Below are 19,183 nucleotides of genomic sequence, written 5' to 3'. Positions count from 1 at the left end.
CACAGAGGAAAAGCAACAACTAAGCACAATGCAACCATGAGCTGGCCTTGGACACTTCACAGATCCACAACAGAGCTACCCCCACAGAGCTAGTCAACATTTGTCGCTTCCTGACTTGTTAATTTTAGCCATTCTGACTGGTGTGAGGCGGTATCTCATTGTGGTTTTGATTTGTATTTCCCTGATGCTGAGTGATGTGGAGCACTTTTTCATGTGTCTGTTGTCCATCTGGATGTCTTCTTTGCAGAAATGTCTGTTCATGTCTTCTGCCCATTTCTTGACTAGATTATTTGTTCTTTGGGTGTTGAGTTTGATAAGTTCTTTATAGATTTTGGATACTAGCCCTTTATCTGATATGTCATTTGTGAATAACTTCTTCCACTCTGTCAATTGTCTTTTGGTTTTTTTGACTGTTTCCTTTGCTGTGCAATTAAATTTAATTGTGTAAAATATATTTTCTATTATACATGTATGTGCTTGAACATGAACAGAAAATATCTGAAAAAAGTTTGCTAAACAAAAATAGTCACATCCGCAATGGAGGTGGAAATGCCAAGGGGAGGGAGACCTTTTCCCTTAGCATTCTGTGGTGCTGATTTCACAGTAATCATATGTCACTTTTATACTTGGGGGTGGGGAGTACAAAAATTACAGATTCTAAACTTAGAGCCACTGAAATGGAATGTCTGGAAAGCAGGGCCCAAAAAAATCTGTATTTTAACAAGTTATCTAAGGGCGCTTGGGTGGCTCAGCTGGGTAAGCATCTGCCTTCAGCTCAGGTCCTAATCCCAGACTTCATGCTCACCGGGGAGTCTGCTTCTCCTTCTCCCTCTGCACCCCCCAACCCCGCCGTTCATGTTCACTCTCTCTTTCAAATAAATAAATAAAATCTTTAAAAAAAAAAAAAAAAGGCATCTAGTGTGACTCCCAGGCAGAGGGATTAGCCACTGCTCCAGCTGAGACCTGTGCCAGGTGGTATATGGCGTAAGGGGAAAATCTCAGCAACGAGTCCCTCAAGTTCTAGGACATAAGCTTGCCCCCAGAATTATATATGTATTCAATGGCAAAGAGATATAAACTCATCTAAAAGATACAAAATGGCCACGAAAGCCAGTAAGACTGGCCGGTAATGGACACTAACATCCTTAAGGATGTTTATTGATCCCTAAAAAAATCAGTGTTTGGCCCTAAATGAAACAAGCATCACCCAGGCAAGAGAATGCTCCAGTCTGAGAACTGAGCCCATCTTTTTTCCTTTGTGCCAGGAATGTCCACAACCAAGATATCAAGCAGAACAGGACCCAGGTCTCTTTTGTAATGCCCAGAAAAGAGCCTAACAAATACTAGGTATTCAGTAAATGGGGCTCAATGAACAAGTCAATCTGTTTCAGTCTGAGGCATTTCTAACTCCAGTGTTCTAACCTAATGGTCAATAAGCAACTTTCTCTTCCCACACAGGTCTGAACTAGATATAGGAAAGGAGTTTTGATAGCTGTGGGCTTCGTTTCAAATAAGTAACTGGCACTTGGCCCTGACCATCATCTACTGCACTTTGGTTCACACTAGCCGAGATAGCCATCCTGAGCAGGACTCTGATGAAGTCACTAAGATGGTGAGTGCTTCCATGGCCTGAAGCCCTCATGACGAGTCTCCTCCTGGGTGACTACTGGCCAGCTGTCCTTCCTCAGGCAGCTCCTGTTAAGCTCAATGCTTAGGCTTGCCAAGTGCATGCTAGACTGCCTACAGCTGAGGGTGTTAGAGCTAAATGGTCCAATACAAAGCCTACTGGCCATATGTAGCTACCGAGCACCTGAAATGTGGCTAGTCTGAATTGAAATGTTCAGTGAGCATAAAATACAAAATAAAATCACTAGATTTTAAAGACTTAGTATACGAATATAAAATAGCTCACTGTAAATTTTTATACTGATTACATGCTGAAATAACAATATTTGGATATACTGAATTAATAAAATACATAATTTCATCTGTTTCTTTTCACTTTTTTAATTTTATTTATTTGAGAGAGAATTGAGTGAGAGACAGCATGAGAGAGGAGAAGGTCAGAGAGAGAAGCAGACACCCCAAGGAGCTGGGAGCCCGATGCAGGACTCGATCCTGGAAGTCTAGGATCATGACCTGAGCCCAAGGCAGTCGCTCAACCAACTGAGCCACCCAGGTGCCCCTCTTTTTACATTTTAAAAACTGGCTATTAGGGTGCCTGGGTGGCTCAGGCTCAGGTAAGCATCTGCCTTCAGCTCAGGTCATGATATCAGGGGTCCTGGGATCAAGTCCCACATTAGGCTTTCTGCTCAGCGGGGAGTCTGCTTCTCCCTCTCACTCTCCCTCTGTGCTCCCCCAGCCTCAAATGACTAAATAAAATCTTTATAAAAACTAAATAAAAATTAGAAAAATAAAAATAAAAATGTAGTTAGAAAAAGTTACATGTGGCTTGCATTGTATTTCTAATAAATAATACATCATACATGGCTAAGAAACTCCCACTGTATCTTTGCAACATGGCTGAGGACTGATCTCTCACAGGGTCAGAGATCACCTTAGTTAACATGGCCTGCCCCACTGTCCTGAAACCTGATTTCATACCTTCTTAGAAACACTGTCACATGTCTTAGGAGTTGCATATGTCATTTAATACCTGCGTATTTTGGGGTGCCTCGGTGGCTCAGTTGGTTAAGCATCCAGCTATTGGTTTTGGCTCAGGTCAAGGTCTCACAGGTTTTGGAACTGAGTCCTACGTCGGGCTCCTCACTAAGCACGAAGTTTGTGTGAAAAGTTCTCTCCCTCTGCCCCTCCCCTCCACAAAATAAATAAATCGTTTAAAAAAAATACCTATGTATTTTAATGGAGAAGTTATAAGCCAAAAATATATAATGATGTTACAATTTCAGGTAAAAAGAACCTGAAGAGCTTGTAGAACTTACTGAAAAGTCATTAAAAACGCCTCTGCAGCTGCCTGGCTGGCTCAGTCAGTAGGCTATGCAACTCTTAATCTTGGCACCGTGAGTTCGAGCCCCATACTGGGTACAGAGATAACTTAAAAAAAAAAAAAGCCTTCTAAAATTCCCCCAGAAATATGTAATTTTTCGATTTTAAGTTTAAAAAAAAAAAATTCAGAACGGTTTTTTGTGATAACACACAAGAGATTTTGTCCTCATAACCGTTACTACCACCATTGTTATTTCTATGTAAAATAAACAGTGCTATTAGAAAATATCTTCAGTTACGATTAGATGAAATTGAACTCAAATCTGGAAACAGCAAGAGAGTCCCACAATGTTTCAGTTCTTTTGCCCTGCTGGCAGGGATGGGGTAGGCTTGGGGGATAGAATGATTGTACTCCTGCTATTCTAAACTCAAGTTCACTGCTGGCTTCTGAATGCGCTCCATTTCCTTGACTGTTCCCACTCATACTAGGATTATAGGGCCCTCAAAAGCTTAGTGACTTCTTAAGGTAACTTAAGCAGCAGGAGGCCAAGGTAAGACTATCAGTTAGGTATTTCTATTTCCTCCAGGACTGCCACAGCCCCAAGATACAACTCCTAAGGATCACTTGTCATTTTCAGTCTTTGAGATTCAATTGGACACCAACCTAATCTAATGCCTTCTTTTGTGTCAGAAATGCAAGCAATGTGACCTGAGCAACAGAGAGTCCTCTATAATACAGATACAACACAGAACCAAAGTACTTACTTGGGGAACTGGCAGAGACCCGCTTCCTGGTCAGGCTCTCCTGGTTGGCCTTGTCTGAAGCTGAAGAGCCCCTCGTTTGGACATGCCTCTTTCCTGGGCTCTCCTCTGGCTCTGGTGACTTCTCCATCCCGTGGAAATACTTCATGTGATAGTGCAACAGTTTGGCCTTGCGGAAAAATTTTAGACAATCCACAACCTTACACCTGAATTTGTGGTCTAGGTCGACAGCTGGTGCTTTACATGTCACAAAATCATCTGTTTTCTTAAAAGTATTTGTTACTGAAAAACAAAACAAACAAAAACAAAGATCCCTTGTGTTTAACCTAGTTATTATAACATATGCATTAACACATAGCAATAGAAAGTGAAAGAGCAGAATGCATATGTAGCTGGAGACATCAGACAGCCATTACCTCCCCAGATTACTGTTTGGAGAGAATGGATACAACTTCAGGATAAATAATACAGACTCAACCATGATTCATCTTCTGAAAGAAAAGATCAACATGTTTTTTGTTTGTTTGTTTGCTTGTTAAACAGCCATACAAGTTCTCAAGCTTATAGACTATGGGGAAAGAATGGGGGGAAATCCTTAAAAACAAACAAAAAAATCAAGGATCCAACCCAGCACTTACTACTGATCAGTTGGATCAGATTCAGACTTATTACCATCCTGATACCGGCATGTGTGGACAGAACTAAGGAATATTCTCGTAGGACCTCTTTATGAAACCAAAGGGATCTCACAATGGTTTCTGCACAAAGACAGTGTAAGTGTTACAAAGGTTTTTGAGATTTTGCTATTGCGTACTTTGTTTGAACAAAGGGACTCAGAGACAGTTAAGAGAAAAAATGACAACCAAATAAATGGATCTGAAGGCATGAGGAGTCAGAAGTCAATAATCAAATTTAAAGAGCCAGAAAAAGTTTGAAACCACCCGCCCAAAAAAACCAGAAGACAATGGTCTCGCAATGGTCTATCATGTATCAATGACCAAAAAATAGAGCTGTCACAAGGAATGCATGTGTCTTGGAAAGAGTTTATTGAAGACTGCCTTAACAATCCCCTCACCCCAATGAGAGCAATCACGTTAAACTCAAATTCTTCTACTCTACTTGATTAGGTCACCCAAGAATATCCTGAGTGGACCTTTCTTGAGTGAACCAAATTTTTCCTTAATGCAGTGATACAATTTCCATTAGAAGCAGAAAGCATACTGAACCACTGGTAAATATTAGGACTACATTTTCAAATACCATTCCATCATCAGAAGAAAAAAAATTTAACTCAATCTAAATCATATTCTGTACTTCAAAATCAGCACTAGGGTATGATTACAAAGTTGTTATGCTGATGACCTGACAGATGCCATTATATGGGCAATTTTATACAAGTGAAAAATTATACAGATACACACACATCCCAAAGCAGAATGCCTTAAAATCACTTTCTATCTCTAACAAGAGATAAAAGAAAGAGGTACCAATCAATAAGATGCAGTTAACCGAAGAAAAGTAACATGAAATAAAATGGAATATACAGACAAATGGTTGTACTGGAAAAGCATGGCAGTGGAGAAATTCAAAACTCAAACCTCCAACGATCGCTTCGGCAGCACATATACAAAACTCAAACCTCCAATACATCCTAAAATTATTTCTTAAAAGAAATTACAAGTGATTTCTCTGGAATTTCCTCCTCTTGGGCCTAGTAAGTTGAACCATGTGAATTTGCCATTTTTGTACATTAAGAAGGTTAAATATTAGTTACTTCACACAGTTCAACCTAATAATTCCTTTTTCCATTATGACAGTTTCAAAAATCACTGCAGACAAGGGATACCTGGGCAGCTCTGTCGGTTAAGCATCTGACTCTTGGTTTCCGCTCAGGTCATGATCTCAGGGTCATGAGATTGAGCCCTATGTTGGTTCTGCGCTCAGTGCAATCTGTTTGAGATTCTCTCTCTCCCTCTCCCTCTGCCACTAACCTTCTTCTAGCTCAGGCTTCCTCTCCCACTCTCTAAAATAAATAAATCAGGGGCGCCTGGGTGGCTCAGTGGGTTAAAGCCTCTGCCTTCGGCTCAGGTCATGATCCCAGGGTTCTGGGATCGAGCCCCGCATCGGGCTCTCTGCTCTGCGGACAGCCTGCTTCCTCCTCTCTCTCTCTCTCTGCCTGCCTCTCTGCCTACTTGTGGTCTCTGTCTGTCAAATAAATAAATAAAATCTTTAAAAAAAAAAAAGACTATAAAATAAATAAATCAATCTTAAAAAGCAGTATGGTATAATGGAATCAGCTCAACTTTAAATCCCAGCTCTACCTTTCATTAGCCATATAAATAAGTTGTGCATATTTTCTAAACTATTCTCAATCGGTATCTATAAAAGAGAATAAATACAACCTATTTTAAAGAGATAAGAGAAGGCTGTAATGTATGCGCTTGGCACAAAGCTCTTCATTTCAAATATTAAATACATCTTGATAAACAGGCTTATGTCCTTTATGGAATGTGGCTGGAGACAGCTATTATAATTATCAACCACACTGAAACACTCATCCAACCAGCCCTCATAAGCTCTGGCTCCAGACATATAACTCTATAAGCACTGTCTTTTCTGCATTTTTCTAAAAAATGTGAAATCCAAACCAACCACAAGATTCCTAAATATGGCCACTCAATAGGATTATTACCCCCACCTTTCAAAACGTCATACTTTTACTAATGCAGCCAAAGGGTTTTATAAATTCACTACATTTTTTAAATAAACACATTACATGGTGCTGGAAAGTACCAGCTTAGTCCAACAAAATCCTGAACTTTCTGTTGTTTGCCTTTTTAAAACGTGAATTAAAGTACATTTCCATTTTCCCCAAACAGTTTTGTCAAACTACATACTAGAAGTTACATATTTATCCATAACAAACTCCATGAGATTACTTTAGTGCAAGAAGTTTTAAACTCTTGATTCTGTAATTCTATATATTCAGATCTTTATTTAAGTTGTTGATAAAGATCCAGTGGGACAGAGCTGAGGACAGCCTCAAGGCTGACACCAAGCAATGAATCTACACTCTCTCAGGTAGAACTGCCTGAGCCAATTCAATTTCATCTATGCAGATTCCCAATACACTTATGCGTCTATCTCCTACTGATTCAGACAGAGATTTCAAGAAAGATGTGCTCAAACTATCTGCTAAAATAAAGATGCACTTGGAAGACCAAGTTATAGACAGGCAGACAATGCTATAGATCCCCAAAATTAATATGTAAAAACCTAATCCCCAATATGATGGTTTTGGGAGGTGGGGCCTTTGGGAGCTGATTAGGCCATGACAACATGAATGGGACTAGTAACCTTATAAAAGAGACCCCAGAGAGTTCCCTTGCCCCTTCTGCCACATGATGACATAGTGAGAAGACTGCTGCTTACTAACTAGGAAGCAGGCTCTTACTAGACAATGAATCTGCTGGTGCCTTGATCTTGGACTTCCCAGGTTCCACAACTGTGAGATATAAACATTATTGTTTACATGCCACCTGTATTCTGTTACAGCAGCTTGAATGGATGAAGACAGATACTCTATCAATCCAGTTCTCAAAAGGAAATAAGTTTAGCGTGGCAGTGTAAAAACTCTTCCTCCCCAGAAATAAAACCCTTGGTTCCTCACAGCTAAGCAGAAGGTAAGAACAGCTGGACCTCCAAAGGTAAACAAGCACAGAACTTAGGTGGGCCACCTGCCTCTAAGACACGGGAACAGTATCACAGCAGTTCAAGTAAACAGAGAAACTCCCCAGCAGAGAAGACACTGCCAGGTGTCACTGTCACAAAGCCCCTGACCAAATCAAGAGCTCTTTTCAAAATGGCAACATCAATGAAACAAAATGAGTCACTGGTTTTGCCCAAAGGAATAACTATTTAAAGAAGAAAGATTTGAGAATTGTGAATATTTGACCACAGAAGTTTGATAAGTCAGATTCCCACATAAACTGAACTCAGTGAGTATAAACTGTTGATATACAAACCATTCCAATTAAGCCTGTCAATAATCTGCCTTGCGCTGTCAGGAAAAACAACATAAGCACCAGGCTGAGAAAAGCAGCCAATAGGGTATAAATCAGTTATGGAAAATAACCTTTGACAAAATCGGCTGTATTACACAATTAACTATAATTTTGGATCCACCAATCAAAATGTAGATAAAAATGTTATATAGTAATAAAATAATATTTAGGCTAACTTTTTAACGATGATAAACTATTTGGGACATATTAAATTAGAATGAAACAACAGCAAAAACTATAAACATCCCAAGACTTAAGTAATTGCTTCCTTTTTCAAGAAGACCTTGCAAAAACCTTGTACTAGTTTTTGTTTTTTTTTTTAAAGATTTCATTCATTTATTTGACAGACAGAGATCACAAGTAGGCAGAGAGGCAGACAGAGAGAGAAAGGGAAGCAGGCTCCCCACTGAGCAGAGAGGCCGATGCGGGGCTCGATCCCAGGACCCTAGGATCATGACCTGAGCCGAAGGCAGCGGCTTTAACCCACTGAGCCACCCAGGTGCCCCAACCTTGTACTAGTTTTAACCCAACTAATTTTAGGAGAAGTAAAAAGTGGTATTTTCCAGACTTCATGATTTTATCTTAGATTTTGTATAAAGACTGCCAAGACAAGCCTTCTGTACGCACAATGAAAGCTGCCAGTTCAGCCAATGTAGGTCACATGATTGCTTTGGTTTGGCATAACTCCCTCACTTGCAAACCAAGCCCTGCTCATCCTTCAAATGCCATCTACTTGCATAATGCTTTTGCCTTAGCCTCTCAGCAGAAAAGACTCTACCCTGCCAGGGCCCCTCGGTGGCTTAGTCGGTTTAAGCATCTGCCTTTGGCTCAGGTCATGATCCCAGGGTCCTAGGATCGAGCCCCACATCAGGCTCCTAGCTCAGTGGGGATCTGCTTCTCCCTCTGCCTTCCACTCCCCCCACTCATGGACACTCTCTAATAAATAAAATCTAAAAAAAAAAAAAAAAAAAAGAATCTACCTGTCTTCTTCGAATTCCCATTAAGGACTTCATGTAAAATAAATCTTATAGTATCTATCTTTCTATGTCTTACAGTTCATTCTGTTCATTATTCTGAAATGCTGAAATGGGGGACATGTTCCATTCTTTACTTCTATGATACTTACCTTGGTGTACTGCAACATTAAACAAGAAAGCTGGCCTCTCCAAGACCATATCCTCACCAAATGGGAGGAAAAGTACTTATTTCACAAGACTCTAACATGTTTCCTTGAGGTAACAGAAGAGAAAACCCATTATTAACTACAGCAAGTTACGTGAATATTAGTTGTCATCATGGTTATCACTGACCGCATAGTTGTTTGTTTAAAAAATCAAAGTTGTGCAAAATCCCAGCCATGGGTCCCTCTATCAGTGGCACAACCTGAAAATTTTTAACATCTAATTGTCCACTTTAATAATCAAGCACTCAAGTTTGGTAATAAAAGCACAATAGGGACAATAAAAAATGATGTAACCAGCAAAATATTTTATATTTTCAAAGAATTTAAAAATAGAATATGGGGGCACCTGGGTGGCTCAGTCAGTTGAGCATCTGCCTTCAGCTTAAGTAATGATCTGAGGGTTCCGGGACCCAGCCTGGCCTCGAGCTCCCTGCTCAGGGGAAAGCCTGATTTGCCCTCTTCCTTTACCACTCCCCTTGCTTGTGTTCTCTCACTTGCTCCCTCTCAAATAAAAAGAAAAATCTTTGAAAAAAATAAAAATAGAATATGCACAGCATAATTATGCCAAAGAAAACCCACAAGAGAAATATTATGATTTAAAAAATTACGTAGTATGGCGCCTGGGTGTCTCGGTGGATTGAGCCTCTGCCTTCGGCTCAGGTCATGGTCTTGGGGTCCTGGGATCAAGCCCCGCGTCGGGCTCTCTGCTGGGCAGGGAGCGTGCTTCCGCCTCTCTCTCTGCCTGCCTCTCTGCCTATTTGTGATCTCTCTCTCTGTCAAATAAATAAGTAAAATCTTTTTTAAAAAAATTACGTAGCATCTATACAATACGGTAGTAAAAATAATGGCAATCCTGGGGCACCTGGGTGGCTCAGTGGGTTAAAGCCTCTGCCTTCAGCTCAGGTCATGATCCCAGGGTCCTGGGATCGAGCCCCGCATCGGGCTCTCTGCTCAGCAGGGAGCCTGCTTCTTCCTCTCTCTCTCTCTGCCTGCCTCTCTGCCTACTTGTAATCTCTGTCTGTCAAATAAATAAATAAAAATCTTAAAAAAAAAAAAATAATGGCAATCCTTTGATTATGAGACTTCAAGTAAAAAGAAAAACAACTGTTTTCTACTCTTCCATGCTGTCTAAAAAGGTATAACAGCCATATTATCTTTACAACAGAAAGAACACACTGCTTTTATATTTCTGTATTATACTATTCGCTAGAACAGTGTTCCTGTGGCGAAAAAAACATGGTGCTGGGGTGCCCATGTGGCTTAGTCATTAAGCATCTGCTTTCGGCTCAGGCCATGATCCTGGGGTCCTGGGTTCAAACCCTGCATTAGACTCCCTGCTTGGTGGGAGCCTGCTTCTCCCTCTCTCACTCACCTTGTTTGTGCTCCCCTTCTCTCTGTCAAAAAAAAAAAAAAAAAAAAAAAGACATGGTGCTAAAAGCATGGTCAAGAACTAGGAGAGCTGCTGGCTGCCCAAAGGGCCCACTGGGCCACACAGTCTGCATAGTGGCCAGGTCTCACACAGGTGAATACTTCCCAGTGGGAGTTTATCTGGATCATGTGTCACTGACAGCACCAGCCACCTAAGTGACATCATCCACTCTAGGATACTCTAGTCTGTTGTCAATGAGGAAGCAGTTACTAGAACACAAAAGGCAGAAAATATGAAAACTAAATCCTCAAGGGAGCCTGGTTCAAAAGCTAAGGTTAATCAAATTACCCTTTGGGTAGAAAGTAAATTACTGGAACCAAGTTTCTCCTGCAAGTTGTTACTGGTGTTATCACATAAATGCTCTGTGCTTAGGGCACCTGGGTGGCTCAGTGGGTTAAGCCTCTGCCTTTGGCTCAAGTCATGATCCCAGGGTCCTGGGATCGAGGCCCACATCAGGCTCTCTGCTCAGCAGGGAGCCTGCATCCTCCTCTCTCTCTGCCTGGCTCTCTGCCTACTTATGATCTCTCTCTCTGTGTCAAATAAATAAATAAATAAATACATTGTTCTGTGCTTTTCCTCAGGTTTAACAGATTTTTGTTTGGAGAAATCAAAGCAAAGCATAGAAATCTCCCCTGGGCTCTGAGGCTCAAAATCTCAAGAGTCACTCTTTGCTTTTGCCTCTCCCAAAGTTACTACTATACGTTGATATATACGGAGAAAAATGGTCCACAGAATTTGAATTTGCTTTTAAGAATAATAACTCTAGGGACACCTGGGTGGCTCAGTTGGTTAAGCGGCTGCCTTCAGCTCAGGTCATAATCCCAGGATCCTGTGATCGAGTCCCACATCAGGCTCCCTGCTTGCAGGGAGCCTGCTTCTCCCTGGCTGCCTCTCCCCCTACTTATGTGCTTACTTCCTCTCTCTCTCTCTCTGACAAATAAATAAAAGTCCTTAAATTTAAAAAAATAAAATAATAACCCTAAGAATGTCTTCTTTACTTTTGGGAGGAGAATGGGGGAAAATAAATTATAAAATATCTCCTAATAATCCCTACCTCCTAGTATTCACCTTTATGTGTAAACCCGTCCCCCCTGAGAATAGGCAGGACTTATAACTTGCCTCTATTGGAATGAACAAAGGTGACAATATGTCACCTGTCTTGAAAAAAACTTTTGTGATTATATTACTTAATATTTAATATCTATCTTACCAGCACATCTTCTCCTCTAAAGGCTTGATGAAACATGCTGCTACACTGGGGGCTGCTCTATGAAAAAGCCCACGGGGGGCGCCTGGGTGGCTCAGTGGGTTAAGCCTCTGCCTTCGGCTCAGGTCACGATCTCAGGGTCCTGGGAGGATCGAGCCCCACATTGGGCTCTCTGCTCAGCAGGGAGTCTGCTTCCTCCTCTCTCTCTACTTGCCTCTCTATCTACTTGTGATCTCTCTCTATATATCAAATAAATAAAATCTTTAAAAAAAAAAAAAAAAAAGAAAGAAAGAAAGAAAGAAAAAGCCCACAGGACAAGAATCTGAGAGTGCCAACAAGAACCATGGCCCTGAACCTGACAGCATGAAAGGAAGGAACTGAATGCTGCCAACAACCATGTGGGCCTGAAAGCAAATCTTTCCCCAGCAGAGTTTTCAGATGAGATCACAGCCCTCCTTGACTGCAGTCTTGCCAGACCCAGGTAAGTTCAGCCTGGATTCCTTGTGCACAGAAACTATGAGAAAACAAATGTGCTGTTCTAAGCCACCATGTTTGTGTAATATTGTTACATAGCAGTAGGTAATAGCAAGATCAGAACCTTCTCGTTTTCTATATACTTGGGTATTGTTGTTATACTTTCCCTTTTATGACAAACATACATTAACTTTACACTAAAAAAAGTTTTTAAACTATGTTTTCTGAAACATGGCTTAGAAATAATACCGTATTTAACCCTTTTTTAAATACCCATGACCAGAACCTCAAACCTCACAGAGGATTATGAATGTGATATTTAGTCTCGTTGACCATACCCCGGCATTCCAAGCCCATCTCAGTCTAAGTACCCCCTTGCTTTCCAAACTCATCTCGCATTACTCCACAATGAGGCCTCAGTAGCTACCTGACTACGGGCCCACCAAACTGCTTCATGCTCTCATAGTTCATAGCTCTGCTCAGGCTTTGCCCTCTCCTGCCATTCTTCCATGGCTTAGCCAGATGTTCACTTCTATCCAAACTCAGCCCACTTCATATGCAGGAAGTTGCCCAGATGGCCTTGGCTCTCAGGGACCACACGCCGTCAACTCCTGGCACAAATGGTCTCCTGATGCACCTCATCGTTGGGACTTCAGATGCGCTCCTGGATCCTATTATTTGCCACTTGTCCAGCCAGAGGATGAGGGCTACTTCCCATTGTCTGAGGTATGGGCCCTCAGCACCACCCCCTAATACAGCTGGTATTCTTGTCAGCAATGACGCCATGTGATCCCAGTAGTTTAACACTTTTTTGACAGGCACTTCCAATACTATAATGGGTACATTTTTTAGGTCTGTGAACAAATAACTTTATTAGCTCTGAAGCAACAAAAGGCAATCAAAGACAAACATGAATGGATTTAAATGTTCACAGCAAGTCTGGTCAAATACATAGAATTTTAAAAAATGTCCTTAGCTAGAGGAACAGTTAAATAAATTATGGCAAGTCTACATTATGTAATTCTAATCAGCTATTTAAAAGAATAAAGTAACTCTATACCTACTGATATGGATAACCTCAAGACAGACTAAGTGAAAACAGGAAGTTGCCTAGTCCATACCATAGTATATTATACATGGGGGAAAAAGATATTATAAAAATACACAGAAAGGGGGATGCCTCACTGGCTCAGTCAGAGGAGCATGCAACTCCTGATCTTAGGATCATGAGTTCAAGCCCACATTGGATGCAGAGATTACTTAAAAAAAAGTATTTTTTTTTCTTAGATGCATAGAAAAGAAACCAGAAAGACAAAAATCAAGATGTTGATAGTGGAGAGGGGGTGGGTTAGAAATGCAGGCAGTAAGAGGAACTTCCATATTTTTTATATATACCCAAGGAGCAACAAGCATACCTAGCACCCAGATCTTGGTTTCTAATTACAGTTCTTTACTTATAAGAAATCAGGACTGCCTGAGGAAAACCAAGGTTCTGGATCCCTTGCTGAAAGGATGAGTAAGTACAAGATGAGCTTGAAACATCTTGTTTATGTTTTTGTTTTTTAAGATTTTATTTATTTATTTATTTGACAGAGAGAGACATAGTGAGAGAGGGAACACAAGCCGGGGGAGCTGCAGATGGAGAGGGAAAAGCAAGCCTCCCACTGAGCAGGGAGCCCCATGTGGGGATTGAACCCAGGACCCTGGGATCATGACCTGAACAGAAAGCAGACACTTAATGACTGAGCCACCCAGGCACCCCTTGAAACATCTTGTTAAACCAGAAAATAAAGACGTGCTCACATTTAAAAAAAAAGAAGAAGAAGAAGAAGAGGCAGGGTAGGGTGGAGCTGGCTGGTTCAGTTGGTCAAACAAGTAATTTTTGATCTCAGGGTTGTGAGTTTGAATCCCAACATCGGGTACAGGGATTACTTAAAAATAAAATCTTTAGGGGTGCCTGGGTGGCTCAGTTGGTTAAGCATCTGCCTTTGGCTCGGGTCATGATCCCGGAGTCCTTGGATCAAGTCCTGTGTCAGGCTGCCTGCTCAGCAGGGAGTTTGCTTCTACCTCTCCCTCTGCCCACCCTCAGCTCTCTCTCTTAAACAAATAGTATCTTTTTAAAAAATTAAATAAATAAATCTCTTTAAGTAAATAAAATCTTAAAAAAATATATATATATATATATATATAAAGAAGTGCTCATAGAATGAAGAAGATATAGGAACCAGTCTGAAAGGTTCTCACTGGCTAAATCTGGAACAACATGGGTATTTAAATAAATAACCACAGGTGTCCCTGTGGCTCATTTGGTTAAGCATCCAACTCTTGACTTTGGCTCAGGTCATGATCTCAGGGTCATGAGATAAGAGACCCACATTGGGCTCCAAGCTCAACAGGGTGTTTACTTGATATTCTCTCTCCCTCTGCTTGCTCATGCTCTCTCTCTCTCCCTCTCTCAAATAATCTTTTAAAAAGAAGAAAATGACAAACAGATTATAACCCATAGAACAAAGCAAGAATCCATGAATCCATGCAGATACACATAAAGAAAGAAGGGAAATCTCTTCCTTATAATAGAATATAAACTAATAAAATATAAAAGAAATTATTAAAGTTAGAAATCACTATTTGGAGGCGCCTGGATGGTTCAGGGGGTTGGGCCTCTGCCTTCAGCTCAGGTCATGATCTCAGGGTCCTGGGATCGAGCCCCGCATCAGGCTCTCTGCTCAGTGAGGAGCCTGCTTCCCCCTCACTCTCTGCCTGCCTCTCTGCCTACTTGTGATCTCTGTCTGTCAAATAAATAAAGAACAATCTTTCAAAAAAAAAAAGAAAAAGAAAAAGAAATCACTATTTGGCAGTCATCAGAGTAAAAACTGTTTCAGACAAGAAATACCAAAAGATGCTAAAATAATAGGTGAATGTTTCATGGAGAAACAAAATATTTACATTGCCTCAAAGTATCCTCTCACAAGAAATTTATTAGTTATAAAGGGAAAAATAATAGCTTTACAGAACAGATAACTACCTTAGCTAAGTGATCGTTAACATCACTAATAAATGGGAAAAAAAGACATCATGTGCCTTTTGACAGAATGCACTTAAAAAGAACATGTTGCCTATACGGTACATCTACTAAAAGTTAATAACATAAATCTTCTAATGAGGATATATCAGAAAACACCAAACTGAGAGACATCACATCCTTCAGAAATGTCAACGTCATGAAAGACCAAGAAAGACTGAAGAATTATTTCAGATGAAAGGAAACTAAAGAAACAAACAATGAAATCCAATGTGTCACCCTGGATTGGATCCTGACCAGGAAAAAATATTTTCCCTACTTTTGCTATAAAGGACATTATTAGAACAACTGAGGAAGTCAGAATAAGGTCCTGATTTTGTAATCATATTGTAGTAATATAAGAGAATGTCCTTGTTTTTAGGAAATATGCACTGAAATGTTTATGGGTAAAGTTCTGCAACTTATGCCAAATAATTCAGAAATAATACTTTTTTAAAGAGGGAATAGGGATGCCTGGGTGGCTCAGTCAGTTAAGCATCTGCCTTCAGCTCAGGTAATGTTCCCAGGGTCGTGGGATAGAGTCCCACAGCAGGCTCCCTGCTCAGAGGTGAGCCTGCTTCTCCCTCTGCCTCTGGCACCCCTGCTTGTGCGTTCTCTCCCTTTCTGTCAAATAAATAAAGTATTAAAAATAGAGAAGGAAAGAAAAGATCTTTAAAAAAAAAAGTGATGGGGTGGCACTTGGGTGGCTCAGTCAGTTAAGCATCCATCTCAATCTTAGCTCAGGTCTTGATCTCAGGGTTTTGAGTTCGAAGCTTTGCCCACCATGGAGCCAGCTTTTAAAAAAAAATCATTAAAAAATAATAATAATAAAGCAAACATGGCAAACTGCAAATTAGTGGGGGAATCTGGCTGAAGATATATAGGAATTCTTTGTACTACTTTTCTAACTTTTTGTAAGACTGAAATTATTTTAGTCTTAAAACTTGCTAAAAAATATATGCAGAGGGGTCCCTGGCTTGCTTAGAAAGCAGACCATGTGATTCTTGATCTTGGGAGTTGTGAGTTTAAGTCCTGCATTGGGGGTAGAGTTTATTTAATTTAAAAAAATTTTTTTAATATGTGCAGAAAAAAAATATATGCAAGAAAACTTCTTTGAGGCCACAGAACAGCTAAGTGGGAGGAAAACAACCCCGCCAAGGCTTTCCTTGCAAACCTCTGCACTCAGTCCTCACAAAAATCACTAAGCATTTATTCCACAAGATGGCAGAGCTGCTCCAAATGCCAGAGCTATGGCTAACACCTCTCTTTTGCTCTGGACTAGATGGCACTGACTTCCCAGGCTCCTCCTCCTCCTGCCCGTCAAGAGTTTTCTTCACACAAATTTCCAAGATTGGGACTCCATCCCAGGTTAGAAATTCCAAGACTGGTACCAGCTCAGGACAGCAGTCACTAAATAGTGGCTAATGTGACAGCATCCTGGCCTCCAGGGACCCTGCTGGATGTTTCTGATGATGATACCGCCCTCCTTCCTGCTTGCTTACATAATACATTCCTGCTGAATGAATCCTCAACAAAACAATCTCTCTCCCAGCCATCTTTCTAGATCACCCTGTACTCACCACTAACCCCATGTTCCAAAAGAAATACCAGAAACATCATTCCTTTTCCAGATCAACACATCTTCTTCCCGCAAATTAAAGAATTCCAAAGGCACCACCCTGTCTGGAGTACTGACATCACTTATACCACACACTCCTCTTCAAACCTGGCCACCCTACTTAGCCTCTTACGCAGAGTATACATACTGCTTTAATAAGTGCCCTCAAGAGCTGTGGGGATTCTGTGTCACATATTGTGCAACTTCCCTAGAACAAAATAGACACATTGTGTTCATGTCTCAATTTATATAGCACCCAAAATCTCATCAGATGGCTTTAGGCACTCAGTTGAAAAATAGAAGTCAGAGATCCTGTATCACCAGCCAGTAAGAAGTGTGAGACTATGTTAACTCCTTTTTGCCAAATATTAGGCTCTTTGCCCATAAAACAGAAGAGTGAAAAATTAGAAATAACAATTATTTTTCAGAAAGGATATAGGAACCAACACAGAAAAATACCATAAATGAAAATTATAACCCACTGAATAATGTAAGAATATGATTCTATTACTGTGTTTTTGTGTTTTGTTGTTGTTGTTGTTGTTTTTAAAGATTTTTTATTTATTTATTTGACGGAGAGGGAGAGAGAGAACAGAAGCAGGGGGAGTAGGAGAGGGAGAAGCAGGCTTCCCGCTGAGCAAGAAAGCACGATGCAGGGCTCAAACCCAGGACCCTGGGATCAAGACCTGACCAAAGGCAGACGCTTAATGATTGAGCCACCCAGGCACCCCATTACTGCGTTTTTTGAAGTTATATCTATATATGTATGTTTGTGTATGTACTAGAACCATGTCTGGAAGGAGGAAGGCCATACACCAAATTGGACCACGGCTCCTTCAAGAGTGAGAATGCTATCTATATATGGGAGGATATTTCACTTTTTATTTTCTTTTACGTGGTTTTAATTTTTCCAGGCATGTATTGGTTTTGAAATTTAGGAGAGGAAAATATTCAGCAAAATGACTCAATAAAGTAATTTTTTTTAAGATTTTATTTTTAGGGGCGCCTGGTTGGCTCAGTGGGTTAAGCTGCTGCCTGTGGCTTGGGTCATGATCTCAGAGTCCTGGGATTGAGCCCTGCATCAGGCTCTCTGCTCAGCGGGGAGCCTGCTTCCCTCTCTCTCTTTCTCTCTCTCTCTCTCTCTGCCTACTTGTGATCTCTCTCTGTCAAATAAATAAATAAAATCTTTAAAAGAAAAAAAAAAGACTTTATTTTTAAGGAATCTCTACACCCAATAGGGGGCTCAAACTTACAACCCTGAGACCAAGAATCACATGCTCTACCAACTGAGCCAACCAGGGGCCCCTATAAAGTAATTTTTTAAATAGAGGTCCCAGCTAACTTAATTCAGAGTTATAAAAATTCATCAAGAACTAATACTCATTGGGGTGCCCGGCTGGCTCAGTTGGTTGGGTGGCTGTTGATTATGGCTCAGGTCATGATCTTAGGGTCCTGGGATAAAGCCCTGGTGGGCTCCACACTCAGCAGAAAGTCTGCTTCAGGATTCTCTCTCCCCATCCGCTCCTTCCCACAACCACGTGGTCTCTAAAATAAATAAATAAATCTTAAAAAAAAAAAAAAAAGAATACTTACAAAGAATTGGTATACTTTTGTGTTCAGATTGTAAGAAATTGTATTTTACTTTATAACTCAAACTTTAAGAAAAACCTTTCATTGTTGTTTCCTTATTGCCCAAAAATAATGATACTAAGTCCACACAGTCTGGGACAACCTTAAATTCCTGCTATGTTATGTTTTTCCATGAAAAAAATTAATGAGTAACTTAAGTAATATAACTTTAAACATCTTAAAAAACATACTAAAATACTTTTTCACATTAACTTTCAAAACAGATTCTTTATTTGATCATACATGTTTTTTTTTAATCCCCATATCCAACAGTAATCTTAAAAAAAGAATCACTGCATCAAAAAACAAGGAGTTACTTCAAATTTTGTTCTGAAAAGAGGTGTTGACATTATGGCAAATCTAGAAATAGTTAAGCTGGGCTATCAGTCAATAATGCAATTCCCCCATTTATCAACTGGAAGTGTCCAAGACAATCCCTTCATATAACTAATCCATTCCCTGAGGTCAAAGGGATCAGTTATGCAACTTTCTGTGTTTTCCTAACCTTTTCCAGCTTTCCTTTCATCCCCTCAAAGTTTTGGTACATAAGAAATGTTCAACTAATTGACTTGAGTTACTTGAAGTAATTGAAAGAATGATCTAATTAATTAAATATTACCCACTACTTAAGAAACAAGTCTTCCAGGGCACCTGGGTGGCTCAGTGGGTTAAGCCTCTGCCTTCAGCTCAGATCATGATCCCGGGGTCCTGGGATCGAGCCCCACATGGGGCTCTCTGCTTGGCGGGGAGCCTACTTCCCCCTCTCTCTGTCTGCCTCTCTGCCTACTTGTGATCTCTGTCTGTCAAATA

General features: G+C 40.5%; 1 protein-coding gene across 1 annotated transcript in view; it reads right to left on the bottom strand.

Annotated features, from left to right (window-relative positions):
* Positions 1-19,183, bottom strand: part of PHF20 (PHD finger protein 20) — a 145,928-nt gene that overhangs the window by 36,796 nt on the left and 89,949 nt on the right. The window contains exon 10 of the mRNA XM_045981224.1: positions 3,712-3,990. Within this exon, the coding sequence (XP_045837180.1) occupies positions 3,712-3,990 (279 nt within the window). The remainder of the gene's footprint in view (positions 1-3,711; positions 3,991-19,183) is intronic.

Source organism: Meles meles, chromosome 16, assembly GCF_922984935.1.
Source record: "Meles meles chromosome 16, mMelMel3.1 paternal haplotype, whole genome shotgun sequence".
NCBI classification, from domain to species: domain Eukaryota; kingdom Metazoa; phylum Chordata; class Mammalia; order Carnivora; family Mustelidae; genus Meles; species Meles meles.
This window is presented reverse-complemented; position numbering and strand designations above follow the sequence as displayed.